At 40.7% G+C, this 20,174-nt stretch overlaps 1 protein-coding gene across 1 annotated transcript in view; it reads left to right on the top strand.

The window, feature by feature from the left end:
- The window catches only part of LOC105842638 (nephrin), a 435,127-nt gene that overhangs the window by 353,897 nt on the left and 61,056 nt on the right, over nucleotides 1-20,174 (top strand). Inside the window, exon 3 of the mRNA XM_038020059.2 lies at nucleotides 9,371-9,503. Coding sequence (XP_037875987.1) covers nucleotides 9,371-9,503 — 133 coding nt within the window. The remainder of the gene's footprint in view (nucleotides 1-9,370; nucleotides 9,504-20,174) is intronic.

Genomic DNA, 20,174 nt, shown 5'->3' with positions numbered 1-20,174 from the left:
GATTGAAGTTGGTCGGTTATCTTGTGATCCTTAGAACGACCTATAAGATTATACGTGAAATGAACGGGTCGCTTTGTTGAAACGGATTCGAGGCGAGATCGGGAACACCTGGCGTTGCCTGTTTTACAACGATTAGTGATGTAGCAAATATCGCTTGTCGATAGTCTATCGATATCGATTTTGATTTATTACCGTAGATCGGTAGATAACTCGGAATAAACATCGTAGTTAGATCTCGGTTTGCAAACTAAAACCGAATAAAACGGTTTTTTTTTATTGCTTAGATGGGACGAGCTCACTGCCCACCCGGTGTCAAATGGTTACTGGAGCCCATAGACATCTACAACGTAAGTGCCGCCACCCACCTTGAGATATGAGTTCTAAGGTCTCAGTATAGTTACAACGGCTGCCCCACCCTTCAAACCGAAACGCATTACTGCTTCACAGCAGAAATAGGCAGGGCGGTGGTACCTACCCGTGCGGATTCAGAAGAATTTTTACCACCAGTAATTACGTAAATTATATTTTGCGGATTTGATTTTAATTACACGATGTTATTCCTTTTTGGAATGACCTTTAAACCTTCTCAGTGGGTCGCGATTCCGATCCGATGGAAAAGTCATCGAACCACTGCTCTTGCTAGGGCTAACGTTAGCTAATTCTCACAGGTTGAGCCCTTTGAGCTCACCTACCTGTCCGGCGTAGCTGAAATAACCCCTATATGCTTAAATAAAAAAAAGGCTACTAAAAAAAGATATTTAATCTATACCTAGTCAACATGAAGTGTGATTCTATCAACAGCAATAAATAAAACTTCTATACAAAACTACTTGGAATCGTATGCGTCTATGAACACACTCTGTCATAACGTATTTCAGAAGATTTTAAGCTATTGCATAGCTTTTATCGCGGGCCTTGAGCGCGGCGACCGAATCATGAAATTCCATAACGAAAAAAACCTAACACCTCTCACTCCGCCTACCATGTAGCTCGCGTTCAACACATTCACACGTTGCGCTTGTGTAATGTTTGTGAATAAGCGCGTGGCGTGACGTCACACTGCATGCGCATCTTGAAAAGTCTGTCCATCTCTCTCTCGCGCGGTCTAGCTTATGAGTGTGAAGGGGACAGTTAATGTTTTGCTTTTATTAATGTTTAATATAGCGCGGTCTTGTTTTATTATTGTATTAATATTAAATTATCATTGTCTAATTATAATTGCATAAGTTGATAAAAAATGCTATGCAATAGCTTTACCGCGGCAGTTCCCGAGTGCCACACGTTTATTTTTTCGTCATGAATGAGGCCCTTTCCAGCGGTTAGGCCACGAACATATTATCGGCAATTGAAACACATCACTATAACGGACCTTACCCGACGCTCGTAAAACTGGTGCTACAAAGGAATTCGTTTAAGAAAGCTTAATTCTCATTCAATAGCTCCACATATGCACAAAATAATCATTTTTAACATCTAACCTTTTACATGGAACTAGATGTAATGGAAGCGTCTTTAATGATATGTTTTGATCTTTTTTTTTATTGCTTAGGTGGGTGGACGAGCTCACAGCCCACCTGGTGTTAAGTGGTTACTGGAGCCCATAGACATCTACAACGTAAATTCGCCACCCACTTTGAGATTAGTTCTAAAGTCTCAAGTATAGTTACAACGGCCGCCCCACTCTTTAAACCGAAAGGCATTACTGCTTCACGGCAGAAATAGGCAGGGTGGTGGTCCCTACCCGCGCGGACTCACAAGAGGTCCTACCACCAGTAAAATCTTCGTAATAATCCTAAAAATTTCTCATAATGATCTTCCTAATAATTTTTGTTTTTTAATAATTGAGTTGTAAGGTCTCAGTTTTAACAGTACAACGGCTGCCCCACCATTTAAACCGAAACGCATTACTAGAAATAGGCCAGGTGGTCGGTACTTTCCTACCCGTGCGAACTGACAAGATGTCCTACCACCAGTAGATCACATGTGGAGTATCTGTTTCTTTAATTGATAGTGACATTTGACATACGAACGCCGGTACAGTCTTGATAACACAACACTAATAGTTTTAATCGGCGTTTGTAAGTAGGCACATACATATTTCGAAAATTTGTAACGACCCGCTAACCTAGTCCAATCACTAGACCAGCCTTTCCCAAATTGGGCGATGACGCCCCCTTATGGACACTGCAGGCCTGATGTGGGGCGGTAAGAGAACCAGAAAAAAAATGGAGGCGTTGTGTAAAGGCTTGGGAGGTGATTTGTAATTTATCTCTTTTTTTTTCTATCTATTCTACTAATCTCGAGGGGTTATTCTAGATTCGCTGAATCAGTAGGTGAGCTCACGGGGCTCAAACCTGATGACGTTGCTAACACGAACCCTAACAAGAGACACGCTTCGCAGAATGAGCTCCCGTTATAGTGGTTCTTAAGTAGGTGGGAAATTGTGGGCGCTAAAAAATAATTTATTCTCAAAGTGGGCAGTAAACAAATTAAGTTTGGGAACTAAACCATACGCACCTACACCGTCTGGCCACAAATCTTTTGTGATAATGTTTTCGGTCTGTTTGTTCAGATAACTGAATTAACGTATTCAGTGGTTCGAGAATTTGTGGAATGAACGATTTTTCATAAAAGAAATTTGCCGTTTTCAATCCTTAGATCTTTAAATCCTCTTAAGTTATTCTGGAAGAGTTGTCTACGGTTGCTAATTTAGGAGTTTTTTGGTTTGGATTTAGAATGATTTAGCGGTACACGAGATTCTTGTGCGGAAAGTCGAAGCTCGAAACAGGGTATATAATAATACTACATTTACACTTACTACCATACGAATCGGACCAGATTCGTATGGTAGTAAGACAGAGACACATAACAGACTAAGAGACATGAGGTATGCGTGTTAATTGTTTAGTAATGACGCAAATTATATTTACAGCGTGTTGAATTGACAAAAAACTTTTCCAAATACGTACATCTTTCCTTCAAGGGTTTAAATCTGCTTCGAAATATTATTATATGTTTAAATTTGCTTCGAGTGGAACGCGAAAGTCTAGAAGTAATGTAGACAGAAAAATAGACGCTAGTTAGCAAAATATTTAAGAAGCCAACAGATGACATCTTATTCGTCGTCCATAACCACAAAACATTGGAATTAATTAAATATAAAAAAAAAGTTTACATTTTTATGTTGTCACTTTTGTTTGTTTTATGGTAGGCAGCGGCTTGGCTTTGCTCCTAGGATTGCTGAAGTCCATGGGCGACGGTAACCACTCACCATCAGGTGGTATGCTCGTCTGCCTACAAGGGCATCATTATCCTGCCCTTCTCCCAGTCACCTGGAATCGGCGCAACATGTTTTCTCCTTCCATACTCTTCTATCATATACCATTTCTTCGCTCACTCCCTTTTTACCCATATCGTCTTCACGCAATCCATCCCATTTCTTCCTACATCTACCTCGTCCTCTATATCCTTCCACATTCATAGTTCATTCAATAAAAAATAATAATAATAGGTAATATGTATATAATATATTATTTTGCCACATCCATGCGTTCTGAATCCATGACTTGACAATCTGTACAATACTTCACGGGCGATCAAAGAAGGCTGTTCGCGGACGGTCGAAAAAGTCTATTGTTACGTGAGGCGTTGAAAATCATACGGTTATTGTGGAACAATCGCCTTTGCACGTGTTGGGGAAGTTAGAAAACATTTTCGGAATTATAATTTTTTGCGCGCATTTTTTGAATTTCGAACAGTAGGCATTTATTTTGAGATGGTTCGAAATAATAATTGTATTGTTATAACAAAGGTGAGGTCGCATTTTTGTTATGTTGCTCACAGATTTGACGCAAACCAATGAATGTTACCAATAAAAGAAAAATCCAAACATTTTAGATTTTTTTCTTCTATATAGTTGCACGTAATTCTGTTTAGAATTGTCAGAATATATGAATAATGAATTTAATAGTGCTCATTTCATGACTTTATATTGACAAACGAATTCGCAGACCACCCAGTGTAAAACTACTAACAGGACCATGGACATCACCACATCACTCCGACATACAATAAGAATTAAAATCGAAAGATTCAATTGGTTTGTGTAACTGGCCCAAACTGATTCAAACCGGACCGCATGACTAGACGGGCTGGTGATAATCTATGTCGACGCCAAATTATAACCAAAATCCTTTCTACCAAAAACATCTTTACTGGTGGTAGGATGTCTCGTGAGTCCGCACGGGTAGGTACCCCGTCTATTTCAGCCGTGAAGGATTCGGTTTGAAGGGCGGGGTAGCCGTTGTAACTATACTGAGACCTTAGAACTCATATCACAAAGGTGGTTGCCGGCATTTACATTGTAGATGTCTATGGGCTCGGCTAACCACTTAACATCAGGCGGGCCGTAGGCTCGTCCAACAATATAAACAAAAATATTAATCTATAACAGCTTTACGTAAAAGACGCAAGAAAAGCCACGGTACGCAACTACTTCGTTCTAAATAGAAGCTTAATGAAATCAATTATCAACGTCCATATATATACGATAGTAATCGATGGAAAGATCTTTCTCTGCGACTCCGAAATGAGCTTGTCAATTAATGGTTCAATAAGATTATCGGCGATAATGTTATTACTGTTTCGTTATTGTCGGTCATCGTATGTATTCTTAGCATAATAAATAATACGCGACTTAACACGTTAACTGACATGTTCATGATTGACTTCCACGGTGAAGGAATAACATCGTGTAATAAAAATGATACCCGCAAAATTATAATTTGTGTAACTACTGGTGGTAGGACCTCTTGTGAGTCCGCGCGGGTAGGTTAAACCACCCTGCCTATTTCTGGCGTGAAGCAGTAATTATCTCAAGGTGGGTGGCGCATTTACGTTATAGATGTCCATGGGTTCCTGTTACCACTTAACACCAGGTGGGCTGTGAGCTCGTCCACCCATGTATCATCATGTCGAGTATGAAATTTTCCACACTTATAGAGAATACAGAGAAGAAGTGCACAATGCTAATATTTTTTTTAAATAATGCATAAAAGATACATTAAATCAATAAAGAAAACATTACACACACTACATACCATGTATTTGACGCACACACGCATGCATACTATTTATTGTCAAACTTTTGTTCTTGACGTCTGTTGTCAAATTGAGAATAGATTAAATATTGTTTGTCTTTGTTAATATTTTTTATAGTGTAGCCTTGGCGAAATTTGTGATTATAGAAGTATAAAATACAATCATAATAGTGTACAAACTTACAATTCCAATTAATTATAGTCGAATTTCGACTACTGCGGGACCTCTAGTTTCTATAGATCCCCGTAACCACTTTAACACTTTTACATAATTTGTTTGCCATCTACATTCTTTGGAACGTCCCAAAATGCATTTCTTCAAAGTCTTTATCTGAGATGAAACTTTTATTTAGCTTAAATAGATTATAACAAATTAAAACAATTTTAATGGACGGGCAAGGATGGAATTTCGAGATTTTTTTTTATTTATGGAATAGATGGATCAACGAGCTCACGGCCCACCTGGTGTTAAGTAGTTTCCGGAGCCAATAGACATCTACAACGTAAATGCCGCCACCCACCTCGAGACATGAGTTAATAAGGTCTCACTTTAACAGTACGACGGCTGCCGCCCCGCCCTTCAAACCGAAACGCATTACTGCTTCACGACAGAAATAGGCAGGGTTACCTACCCGTGCGGATTTACAAGACGTCCTATCACCAGTAAAACATGGCCTTTATATTTCTTTTTTTTTTAAGCATGGCTATCCTTTCGGGATACTAGATATTAAGCGAATGAAATATCGGTAGTTCGCCTGAGGTCTGATTGGTCGATTGCCATGCAAATTGACGCAGTACACTGTAGTTCCATCATCGCTCGTTCTGGGCCTCAATTTGAGCTATTTCTAAAATTATGGTCGGCAGTTTATCATTTGACGCGTAGATCACTTTTAGCAGGCTTTTATTAGCTTCACTGCTATATAAACAGGCCTACTGGGTATCTTTTCGGTAGGCAGCGGCTTGGCTCTGCCCCTGGCATTGCTGAAGTCCATGGGCGACAGTAACCACTCACCATCAGGTGGGCCATCGTCTGTCTACAAGGGCAATTTAAAAAAAAGTCTTGCCGGATTTTCTCAGTAGATCGTGATTCCGGTTCGGTGGTAGATTCAGCTCTTGCTAGGGCTAATTCCATATCTACCAGAGTGATTTTCGTGAGCTCGCCTATCAAACCGTTAATAGCTGGAATAACCCCTCAAGGTTACTGATTAGGTACAGACACGCTGACGACCTCATGATTAATGGCCCACATTGTCCATGTCCATAGAAAGCGTGGCTTGACCACAGTCTCTCATTTACACCCTCCTGTCGAGAAGTTCCAGAACATCGCGCCAGAATAACACCCTACCCACAATCCTATTTAAAACAACACTAACCACTTGACGAATTGCTTACTCGTGTACAAAACACAGGAAAGAACCCCCGAAAGCATTTTCATCAAGTATCAAGATTACGGAATCGCCTCAAAAGAGATCTCTTTGAAAAAAAGTTTCGATGACTTTCAATGCTGTTACATAAAAGTTCTAATTTCTTTCGTCAAAAAGATCCTTTCGTTCCGAATAATAAATGTGAAGGAAATACTTGGAACTCGTATTCATAAAAAAAATATCTCTCTCTTTCATTCCCAACGTATAATTGTTATGTAAGATTCTCATATTCGCGTATTAAGTAAATAATAATTTAACCAGCCTCAAAACGAAAGATAATATATAATTATTATTTTTATTGCTTAGATGGGTGGAGGAGCTCACAGCCCACCTTGTGTTAAGTGGTTACTGGAGCCCATAGATTTCTACAACGTAAATGCGTCACCCACCATGAGATGTAAGTTCTAAGGACTCAGTATAGTTACAACGGCTACGCCACACTTCAAACCGAAACGCATTACTGCTTCACGGCAGAAATAGGTGGGGTGGTGGTACCTACCCGTGCCGACTCACAAGAGGTCCTACCATTAGTAATTACGCAAATTAAAATTTTGTGGGTTTGATTTTTATTACACGATGTTATTCCTTCACCGTGGAAGTCAATCGTAAACACTTGTTAATTACGTATTTCATTAGAAAAATTGGTACCCGCCTGCGGGATTCGAACACCGTTGCATCGCTCAACACGAATGCACCGTCTTATCCTTTAGGCCACGACAACTATACGAGTATTATTTATAAAAAATATTAGCTTGAAGCGAAATAATTAAATTGAAATATAGTTTCTAAACTACATGGTTCGTGGTCTGATGGATTCGTATTATAAGCGCTAGGATAGCTTAAACGGCCTTAGGCTTTTTCTGAATGGGCCGGTAAACGATCTCACGGCTTGTGACGTCACAGCGCAGAAACCGCCCTTTTGAGACTGAAATTCTTCATCGGCGTTCTGTTTGATTAAATTATGTAATTTTAAAAGCCAACTAATAATCTGATTACCTTTCTTCTTCTTCTTGCTTCGGTTTCCTCAATACTGAGGGTCGTGCCCACCTCCTCGCAACAAGAGTTTATTTCGTATCATTCCACGCCGTTTGCCTCTATCTGCCGCCGAGTGCAGAGCATCGTGAACTGTGGTGTCGAGGGTAGAGCGGATCTGGTCAATCCAACGTGTCGAGTCTCTACCTCGTGGTCTTCTTCCGTCCACACTTCGTCTGATTACCTAGTATTAAACAATTAGCGTTTGCAAACTGTTCCAATAAATTTTTATTTCAATTTCCAAGTTAAAGACAGAGAGTGCGTCATCTTGCACAATGACGCCAATGTTCAAAAGTGCGGGACAGTCTATATTGACACTCGCACTGTGCTTGGGATACCTAAAAGCACCGTTAGTAAATCGGGAGGATCCAACATGACGTTAGTCATCAACGACAGTGATCATAATTGGACGAATTAATAAGGTATTAGAATCTCCGTATTTTGATACGCTTTTATTAGCTTCAGACGTATGTATGTATGTTTGTAACGGAATCTTTGAACATGATTTTGACGAGCAAAACGTCGGATTAACTCGAAATTTGGTATACTTATTAAGGACCGATGACAATTCAATATTTAAAAAAAATTGAAAAAATAGAAATTCAACTAAAAAATGAAAATTAAACAGTAATTTAAAAAAACAAAAAAAATACGCTTTTATATAAAATCCAACTAAAAAATAAAATATAAGTGTTAATAAATTTGAATTAAAAATAGTGTAAGAGAAAATGATTTTATTGTAAAAAAGCGTGGGGTGCTTTTCAGGACATTATCAAAATAACCCTTCTACTCATATCTGTTCATAAAATATTTACAACTACTGATACCATGCACCCTACGCTCTTTTTACAATAAAATCATTTTTTCTTGCACTATTTTTAATTCAAATTTATTTTCTATTTTTAGTTGGATTCTCTATAAAAGCGTATTTTTTTAAAACTATTATTTATTCACTGCACGATCATAAACTAGGTTTCATTTCAGATTTTATTTTAGGTTTTATTTATTTATCCATAGTACGTTATTCTTAACACACCTTCTGAAGTCATGTCAGGTACATCAAATCAAAAGTCTCGTCCAGTTCAATGCCTCCGTCGTATGTGACAATCCTAACGAATGTGGAACACTTCAAGCTGTCATCGAAATACGTGGTCTGAGTTTCAAGTAGAAATCGCTGTTAGTATTATTTACTGGTGGTAGGACCTCTTGTGAGGCCGCGCGGGTGGGTGCCACCATCCCGCCTATTTCTGCCGTGAAGCAGTAATGCGTTTCGGTTTGAAGGGCAGGGCAGCCGTTGTAACTATACTGAGACCTTAAAACTTATATCTCGAGGTGGGTGGCGCATTTACGTTGTAGATGTCTATGGGCTCCAGTAACCACTTAGCACCAGGTGGGCTGCCAGCTCGTCGACCTATTTAAGCAATAAATAAATAATAGGTTAAAAAATCTAAAAAAATACGCTTTTATAGAAAAGCACGTTTTTTTTACAATAAAATTATTTTTTCTTACTCTATTTTTAATTCAAATTTATTAAGATTTATTTTCTATTTTTTATTGGCATTTTCTATAAAAGCGTTTTTTGTTTTACCTTTTTTGAGATTGAAGAATCACGTTTCTTCCCAAGAACTTGCCGCTTAGCTAGAACTGATGGACGAGTCCATGAGCTCAGCCATCAGGTTTATCCGGGTCAATAATAATCTATCAGCGAGTCCGTCCCCAATAAAACCTAAAATATCCGGGCGGCGAACAAATATTTTACCATGAATTGATATTCCTTTGTGAAGTTTGGTTTCATTTCCATATCTTTTGTTTCAGCCGCGATAGAGTCCCTCCACGCGCCGACGGGGGGAAATGTAGAGCTGCCCTGTGATGTCACGCCCACCCTCCCCGACGACATGATGGGCTTGGTCATCTGGTACAAGCAGGGACACAAAACCCCTATATACTCGTGAGTATCTAAAAAAATTATAAAAAATCAGTTGCTCTGTAAAGTCGGTTTACTGACGATAGTTGAACGTGACAATGTCATAAGAAAATACTGATGGAATGGTTTCATTTTTCAGTTATCGCAATTATCGTTGCTATAAACAATTGACACCACATTCACTTTTCACTGAACTTCATACTTGACGAAAACATGTAAATGTATTATTGTATAGCAGCTGTCCACGCGGATGCATCGCTCTCTCAAGTAGGAGAGAGACAGATGTCGAACGCTGCCGAACGCGGAGGCCGATTGTGCCTCTTTGTCGCTCGTTGCGAGCTCTCGCTTGCACTTCAAGCCTTAAATGGAACGCCTCATGAGTCATGCTTTTTCATGCGTGCAGCCTTCTCCATCGAATTATAAGACGTTGTCACGTCAAAAAATATTTGGTTCGAGCGCCATTTTGCAATTTTACAGGAGAGCCATTTAAAGTTTAAAATTTTGGGACGAAATATCATAACAAAGACAATACTTCAGGTGTTTGCTTGAAGTAAACTTAATTGAAGTTCAATTAAAAACATCGAACTGTTGATGTGAATACCAAATAAAACGGGCCTTTAATTAAAAAGATAAATGTCGCGTATCAAGCGAAATGTCACTTAAACCACTTGTTCGCGCGACAGCGCGACGTTTGTAAATGTTCGGCTCAACTCGGGTGCCGTCGCCCGTACGCACCCCGCACTTCTCACAACAGTGCGGTACATGACGGCACGCGGAGATACGCTCGTTCGATATTGAGTAAATTGTGCGCGCGCGCCTTTCGATACTAAGTGAGGGGTATAGTGTGAACCGGTGAAAAGGTGTATGTGCCACCAATCGCAGAGAAACACCACTACGACCGTGATAGTGCCAGCATCAGCCTCCAAGTAAGTCCCGTTTTCCTACCTACCCTTTCGTGTCCGCTCATTCTCCGCAGAGTTCATATGCTCCCTTTCAGCTCATCAGCTCACGTTTAAGGTGACGCTCACCTGCGTCACCATTTTCTGGTCCTTCGAGATTTGAACCTTAAATCCTTTGGATACAATCCATTGCCCTCCATAGACCCACCCAAATTTTGATATACAAACGGCTCAAAAAAAAAAAATTGGCCCTTTTGTAGGTTTCAATCGGTTATAATCAGCCCATTATTTAACTCTAAAACTTATTTACTATAATAATATCTTCATTTCGTTGTTTATAATAATTACTAACACGGCAAAAGTATATAAATTGTCTGCCCATTATACAATCACTTCATTCCATTTTACCCACAACAATAAAAAGTTATTATTAAAACTTAAAACGAAGAACGTAAACAAGTAGGGACTTATCGTCTCGGCTCATCGAATGAATATTATATATACCTATCTAAATATATTTCTAATCATATAGACCTCATTAGTACATTAGTTTGGTTTTTAAAAGTGTGGAACATTGATGATTTTTTTCATTAAATTTGTTGTCAAAGCGTATCGTGATTTGTGTCATTTCATTATACTTTAACTTTTATTGTAATTACATACTTGTAGGTACTTACAATTCCTACGATATTTAGGTGCTTGCGCGCCACAGTACAGTTCACAACAGTAAATCAACTGTAACTTTGATTTTTGCCATAGTTCGGTGTAGAACAGTAGGTCAAAAGGTTTTTGAAAAAAAAAAATTGTTTTCATTTACATTATCATTACACAGGGTAGGTTCAGTATACAGGGTGCCCCATTTTGCCTTTTTATTATAATTTTTTTTTTAGAACACACTTTTTTTCTTGTCTTTTTTTTTCTCTTCATCTTTGTTTAGTTAAGTCCATATATTGTTATCAATGCCGTCGAAATCACAGGCAGCTATTTTTCGAGAAGCAACAAAATTCATAACATTATTAAAGGAAATTGCCTTGTCCATACTGGCTGGGGACAGAATAAAATATGACCTGGCCGATTTGTCTGCTCGCTTGCCTAGATTGGATACCAATAAATCTAAACTAGAAGATGTATATTATGAGATCCTCGATGACGAGGATCTCTCAGAGGAGCAGGAAAAAATGTACACAAAAAATTATGAGACCTCGATTGCTGACTACCATGACATCTTAGTAGCATGGGAAAAAATAAACTCGAAGCCTGCTTCCTCACCCAGCTCTCAACCCTCAACTTCTAGTACGCTGACGACTGTTCTGCCTAAAATTGCCCTCCCCAAGTTCAGCTCAAAGGTCGAAGATTGGCCTTCATTTATCACAATTTTTAAAAGTCTCACGGATGATATGCTCACTCTGTCAGATTCTGTCAAACTCCATTATTTGTTTTCATGCCTATCGGGCGAAGCGCTTGGTATGGTGTCTCATCTCAAAATTACTAATGAGAATTTCTCCGTTGCCTTGGACATTTTAACCAGGCGCTACGAGAATCGCCGCGTGCTGATTGATAGGTTTGTGGACATCATAATGAGCCTCCCAAATATACATTCACGCTCTAATATCCGCACACTCTTTTTGACACCTTTGATTTCCGCGCAATCAGCCCTTAGTAATCTAGATCTGCCCATGAAAGACTGCGATTATATCTTTGTCTCGATAGTGGTGCGAAAACTCAAAGGTGAGCTCCGCACTCTCTTCGAACGTAGACATGGGTCGCGTCAGTCTTTACCCACTTTAAAAAATTTAATCTCTTTTTTAGAAGAACACGCGCGCTGTAATGAGACCGAATGGTCTAATACAACATACTCCCAATACAATCAACCTTCTCAAAAGTCTGGTTTTTCTCGTAGGCAGTCTCCCACTTCTCAGCCCCTTCAAGTTTCACGACAAACACAATATCAACAGCGTCGGCCCTTTACCCCAAATAATTCCCGCCCAGAGTATCTACCCCGAACTACTGCCCCACCATGGCAAATTAACTCAGCTCATCCTACTCAGCTCTCCCAAAATAATAACTTATATTGTCCATATTGCAATACAAAAGGGCACAAACTAATTACGTGTACTCGCTACAATGATCAGCCGATACAGGGTAGATGGGACTTTATTAGAGCCCGCGAGCGTTGTCAACGCTGTCTAGGACCGCACTATGAAAACGAGTGCAAAACCACGGGTGTGTGTAAGGAATGTGGAAGTGCTAATCATCACACCTCACTTCACCGCCATGGCGCATCGTCTCCAACACAGTCATCTGCACATCTCCTTCCCCTGAATTTACGGGAGCAGCCTAGGCAGCGCCCTACTCATTGTCCTCGGGCACGCTCGTCACATGCGACCTCGCATACGCCGAGCCCATCACACACACCACAAGTGGCAACACAGAGCACGGCAAGAGATGACGTGACGGCTCTGAAAGCAGAAAGAGACGCCCTCGCCAGAGCATTGGCGGCGGAAAGACAACGTGCGGCCACCGCGCCCTGGTTGTATAAAGAGGCAGATAGGCCAGTCTCACCCCAAGAGTATCAAACTCATGGTTCTTCGCTACATCAATCTCGATCACCACGCCGGAACAAATGACTATCTACCATCACAGAACACGACCAGGAAGAGAAATACGCTCAGCTCATGCACACCCATACAACACACACTCGTCCCACGGTATCAACACAAACCATAACTTCAGCACAACATGAAAACCACAACCCTAATACACCCATATTATTGCCTACTGTCACCTTAGAAATAGCAGATGTTCATGGTCAATTTCAAAGAGCACGAGCCTTATTGGATTGTGGCAGTATGGTAACATTAATTACTCAGCGCATGGCTCGAACTTTACAACTACCACTAAAGAATACTTCATTACAAATTTCGGGAGTGGGAAATCAGCACACACAGTACTCCAAGGCATCAATAAAAATTGTATGTCGACCCACTCATAGCGAAACACCTACGATAACGGCTACAGCTCATATTTTAAAGCATGTTACTGGTTATCTGCCTCTAGGGAAGGTACAGGATATATCACATATGGTAGACCAGTCAACGATCCCCTTAGCTGATCAAAGATACCATACACCAGCTCCAATTGATCTGTTGTTAGGCTCGGATATCCTCGGACAGGTTTTAGATGGGACTAAAGTCTCGTTGGGGCCCGGCAGGCCAATAGCCTTCGGCACGATATTTGATTTTACATTGTTAGGACCCATACACGATTTGTATACTGCTCCTGTAAGCAAAACTGAATCGGCTCACATTGTCAGCGCACAACCAGAACTCGAGGTATCTACACATGACATTCGCAAGAGCCTTGAGAAGTTCTGGGAATCTGAAGAGCCCCAACTTCATGTTGAAACTACCCCTTTGCAAGATCAGTGTGAAGAAATATTCCGCACTACCACTACTCGTAAACCCTCAGGTCAATATACGGTAACTTTACCCTTTTTACATAATATGCCCGAGCTAGGAAGTACCCATGCCATAGCATTGCGTAGGTTTCTTAATCTTGAAAAGAAGTTACAAGCTGACCCATATCTCCGTGTGAAATACATTGACTTCATGGCAGATTATCAGAAGCTGGGTCACATGTCCCCATGCCACCCGAGTACTTTTGCTCATAAGCCTCACTTCTATATCCCTCATCATGGCATCTTCAAGTCGGGATCAGACAAGCTACGCACTGTTTTTGATGGTAGCTGTAAAAGCTCAAATGGCGTCAGCCTAAATGACTGTTTACACACTGGTCCAGCTCTTCAACAGGACATCGTCGATATTATCTTGTCGTTTAGAACTCATCCTGTAGTTTTCAGCACTGACATTTGTATGATGTTCAGAAACATACTCATACATCCCGATCAGAGGCGTTACCAGCTCATTCTCTGGCGCTCTTCGCCAGATCAGCCCCTGCTTACATATGCCTTAAACACTGTTACATACGGGTTAAGATCAAGCCCATATCATGCTATACGCACTTTAATCCAATTAGCGGATGATGAAGGTCATCGCTATCCTGCAGCTGCTCAAGTGCTGCGCAAGTCCATATTCGTCGATGATATTCTCACTGGTCACGATTCTGTAGTAAAGGCTCAAGCTCTCCAAAACGACTTGATTAACTTACTAGCCTTAGGTGGTTTTCAGCTCAGTAAATGGACCTCAAACTGCCCTCAGCTTCTCGAAAGATTTCCCGATGATCAGTGTGACATGCCCAAGAACTTTGTCATTAGCCCAGACTCCAACTCCATAAAAGTATTAGGTATACAGTGGATTCCTCAATCGGATGAGTTAACTTATCGTATTTCTCTCCCCTCAATAAAACAAATTACCAAACGCTCAATCCTCAGCACAGTCGCCTCTCTTTATGACCCTAACGGTTGGGTTACTCCTGTTATCTTCCGCGCAAAGCTTCTCCTACAGAAGCTGTGGCTTCTGAAGTTAGAATGGGACGAACACACCCCTGTTGAAGTGCAGACAGAATGGAATCGCATATCACAAGATCTGCCCCAATTGTCAACCCTTCGCTTGCCTCGCCTTATTTGTACAAACAAACTTAAGTCTACTTACACGCTTCACGGGTTCGCAGACGCCTCAGAGGCAGGTTTTGCTGCCGTTATTTATCTCCATGAACTCGATGAGCACAGATGTGTCAACGTATACCTCGTAATTGCTAAATCACGAGTCGCACCCGTTAAGGTTCTCTGCCCCTGGCATTGCTGAAGTCCATGGGCGACGGTAACCACTCACCATCAGGTGGGCCGTATGCCCGTCTGCCTACAAAGGCAATAAAAAAAAAAAAAAAAAAAAAATCGTCTTACCATCCCCAAGATGGAGTTATCTGCTGCAAGTCTCTTAACACAGCTTATGATACGTGTCTCGACTCAATTGTTGTCCCATATTACCATAAAGCAACACATATGCTGGTCAGACAGTACCATTGTCCTAGCATGGCTAAACACACCTCCTCATAGACTTCAGGTCTTTGAAGCCAACAGGGTTGCCAAGATAACATCCAATCCAATCACCTCCACATGGAAACATGTTCCTACAAACCTGAACCCTGCAGACTGTGCGAGCAGGGGAATGTCTGCCCAGTCACTATCAGCTCATGATCTTTGGTGGTCTCCTAGCTGGCTGAAGGAGCCTCCTGACACCTGGCCCAAAATGCCTCCTGCTCTAGGCCACCATGCGCTACCAGGTCTGAAGCCCAAGAAAGTACCAGCTCATATAGCAGTTCCTGACCTCGACCTTGACTTGCTTACTCGATTCAGTTCTCTCGACAAGCTCGTTGGAGTGACAGCTTGCATAAAACGCTTTATTTTCAATTGTAGACACAACTCAACTGATAGGTGCTCTGGTCCCTTGACAGTTGGAGAACGTAGAGATGCTCTGTTATTCTGGGTTCGCTCTGTTCAACACAATGAGTTTGCGGAAGATATTTACCGTCTTCAGGCAGGCAAGATTTGTACCGTTCGACTTCAGCGTCTTTCACCCTTGATGAAAGATGATCTCTTGAGAGTTGGTGGTCGCCTCACTCATGCGCCAATAAGATACGATGCTCAGCATCCTCTCGTTCTGCCCAGCTCTAGCCCACTAGTTGATCTCATCATAGACCACTATCACAGAATAAACTGTCATCCTGGGGCTGACACATTACACGCTATCCTCCGTCAGCAGTTCTGGATACTCTCAGCACGTCGTGTCATCAGGCATCGCGTGTACAAATGCATTAGATGTTTCCGATATCGCGCTCAGGCCAGAGCTCCGTTGATGGCTGATTTGCCCGCAGACAGGGTCACACCTCAGCCAGTATGTAGTCAGGTCTCTACAGATTTTGCTGGCCCGTTTCTCATTAAATCTAGTACTTTACGTAACGCCAAACTCATGAAGGCATACTTTTGTATCTTTGTTTGCTTATCTACTAAGGCGGTTCACTTGGAACTCGTTTCGTCACTCAGCACTGAAGCGTTTCTTGCTGCAATGCAACGGTTTGTATCGCGTCGCGGTACTCCTACTCTTATCCGTTCTGACTGTGGCACAAATTATGTAGGAGCTAAGAATCATCTCATTGAGGTACAAGATTTTCTCGCGCAAAATAATGACACAATCACGCATAGGCTCGCTAATCAGCACATAACTTGGCTGCTCCAACCGCCCACGGGACCCTGGTTCGGGGGCCTTCATGAAATTGCGGTCAAGAGCACTAAGAAGTTACTTTATCATGTTATAGGTGAACAGCACCTCACGTTTGAAGAATTTTCCACACTTTTAACTCGAGTCGAGGCAGTACTTAATTCCAGACCTCTCTGTCCACTTTCGTCAGATCCCTCCGATTTTGAGCCACTAACAGCTGGCCACTTTCTTATTGGCCGTCCACTCACCGCTCTTCCTGAGCCATCTTTTGATGATAGGCCATTATCAGCTCTTAAGCGTTTTCAGCTCATCCAAGCTCTCTCTCAGCGTTTTTGGACTCTGTGGACCAAATCCTATCTCCATACCCTCCAAACCCGCTCCAAATGGCTTTCCACATCCTCACCTCCTCAAGTTGGAGAGCTCGTCCTCATCAAAGAGGACAATCAGCCCCCGCTGCAATGGAAACTTGGAAGGATTATCCGCACGTTACCCGGCAAGGATGGAGTGATCAGAGTCGTGGATTTGGATACGAAGCATGGAAGTCTGCGGAGACCTGTGTTCAAGTTAGCCAGGTTGCCGCTGGATTCAGCACATGAAGAAGTTCAGCCCCGGCCGCCCCAGGATGTTCGCGCGACAGCGCGACGTTTGTAAATGTTCGGCTCAACTCGGGTGCCGTCGCCCGTACGCACCCCGCACCTCTCATAACAGTGCGGTACATGACGGCACGCGGATATACGCTCGTTCGATATTGAGTAAATTGTGCGCGCGCGCCTTTCGATACTAAGTAAAAGGTATAGTGTGAACCGGTGAAAAGGTGTATGTGCCACCCATCGCAGAGAAACACCACTACGACCGTGATAGTCATCCTCCAAGCATCAGCCTCCAAGTAAGTCCCGTTTTCCTACCTACCCTTTCGTGTCCGCTCATTCTCCGCAGAGTTCATATGCTCCCTTTCAGCTCATCAGCTCACGTTTAAGGTGACGCTCACCTGCGTCACCACCACTTTTTTTTTTTTATTGCTTAGGTGGGCGAACGAGCTCACAGCCCACCTGGTGTTAAGTGGTTACTGGAGCCCATAGACATCTACAACGTAAATGCGCCACCCACCTTGAGATACAAGCTCTAAGATCTCAGTATAGTTACAACGGCTGCCCTACCCTTCAGACCGAAACGCATTACTGCTTCACGGCGGAAATAGGCGGGGCGGTGGTACCTACCCGCGCGTACTCACAAGAGGTCCTACCACCAGTAAACCTCCACACAATAAACCACCACATAACCTTTTACCTCTCGATATAATATAAGATGATTGTTTTTTTTTAGTTCGTAACCTCTTCCTTCGCACGTGGCTTATTGGATTAACTTGAAATAGGATACGAAGAAGGCTTCTGTCGGTAAACATGAAAATAGACAGGTAGTAACGTAAAAATGGGCATATCATAGTAATACAAGATTCCTTCTCGTTAATAGAATTTATATGTCTGTTCATGAATATATTATAATATGTAGTGTTTTAGAGAGAGAGAGAGAGAGAGAGAGAGAATACACTTTATTGCACACCAAAACACAATTTACATTCAAAAAACAATCAAAAAAAGCAGACACATTTGTACAATAGGCGGTCTTATCGCTAAAAGCGATCTCTTCCAGACAGCCGTTTAATTTATAGAAATTCTGGAAAATATAAAAAAATATAGCAGGTATGTTGCAGTGTACTATAGATAATACATTATAGACAATATATACATACAATAAACAAAATATATACCATTTACATATAATATGAAATATATACCAATATTTATATAACAATTATATACCAATATACATACTTACATACAATACATACTAATATACTTTAAATTTTTTTTTTTTTTTATTGCTTAGATGGGTGGACGAGCTCACAGCCCACCTGGTGTTAAGTGGTTACTGGAGCCCATAGACATCTACAACGTAAATGCGCCACACACCTTGAGATATAGTTCTAAGGTCTCAGTATAGTCACAACGGCTGCCCCACCCTTCAAACCGAAACGCATTACTGCTTCACGGCAGAAACAGGCGGGGCGGGTGGTACCTACCCGTGCGGACTCACAAGAGGTCCTACCACCAGTAATTACGCAAATTATAATTTTGCGGGTTTGATTTTTATTGCACGATGTTATATAATACACTTTATTGCACACCAAAACACAATTTACATTCAAAAAACAATCAAAAAAAGCAGACACATTTGTACAATAGGCGGTCTTATCGCTAAAAGCGATCTCTTCCAGACAACCGTTTAATTTATAGAAATTATGGAAAATGTAAAAAAATATAGCAGGTATGTTGCGGTGTACTATAGATAATACATTATAGAAAATATATACATACAATAAACAAAATATATACCATTTTTTACATATAATATGAAATATATACCAATATTTATATACCAATTATATACCAATATACATACTTACATACAATACATACTAATATACTTACATACACATAATACATCAACAGTATGGAAATAATAAATGATGATGCAAACAAACAGCACTAAGAAGATAAGTAGTGTTCCTTCACCATTCTTTTAAAACATTACATACATTTAGATATTACAACTTGAAGATTGATGTCGAACTCCTCAGTTTCTAGGAGAAAGAGAACTTACACATGAATAGTATTTACTAAACAAATAGTAAATGAGAGGATATTACTAATGTGAAACGAATACATATTACTAATGTTCTAATTACTAATCAAAATTTGATGTAAACAGTAGGTATACAAATTATGATTTAGTAACATAAGGAAATAAGTATGATATATAGTAACAATGATTTAGAACTTAAGAACTAAGAGTTTGAGTACATTATGTGTTTATAATAAAAATAATAGTATAAGTCCGCAGCTAAACCAAAAATAGACTATTCTTTTTTCGTGTCAACGAGTCCCGATAACTCAACGTAACATTTTGCTACTAAAGCCGAGCAACTGTAAACATAAAAGACTTCGAGGAACCGTAAAAACTAGCTTTATAATCGGCATTCTCATAAGGCTTAAAATCGTTCTGGCGTTGACGGCGGATATGTCCTTTGTCAAGCAACACCGGCGCTGTCAAACTGTGTCATTTTACGTCGATAGAAAGATTTTGTTATTTTTTTTTCTATTAGCAAGCTTTTGTTAGCTCGGTATGTATGTACGTTGGTTTGTATGTGACGTTATATTTTAACTAGAAAATTTGCGTACACATTACACTTACCCTCAGTGGGTCGCGATTTCGATCCGGTAGTAGATTCTGTGAAGCAAAGAATCAGATTTAATCAGCAGTAGACCGCCGACGGTGACTACTTACCATCAGACGGATCGTCTGCTCAAATGCCTGAACCGGAAATTTAAAAGACATATAATAAATAAATAAATAAATATTTACTAACAGTCACGCCACGTTAACTGGTCCCGTGATAAGTTCGTAAAGAACTTGTGTTAAAGGTACCAGATAACGGAAATAAATATAAGATTTTTATTATACACATACATATATTTAATATACATCCATAACCCTGGAAAAGACATTTATATTTATCATACAAATATCTTCCCTTCGCCGGGATTCGAACCCGCGACCCC

This window comes from Bombyx mori, chromosome 24, assembly GCF_030269925.1.
Source record: "Bombyx mori chromosome 24, ASM3026992v2".
Lineage (NCBI taxonomy): Eukaryota > Metazoa > Arthropoda > Insecta > Lepidoptera > Bombycidae > Bombyx > Bombyx mori.
This window is presented reverse-complemented; position numbering and strand designations above follow the sequence as displayed.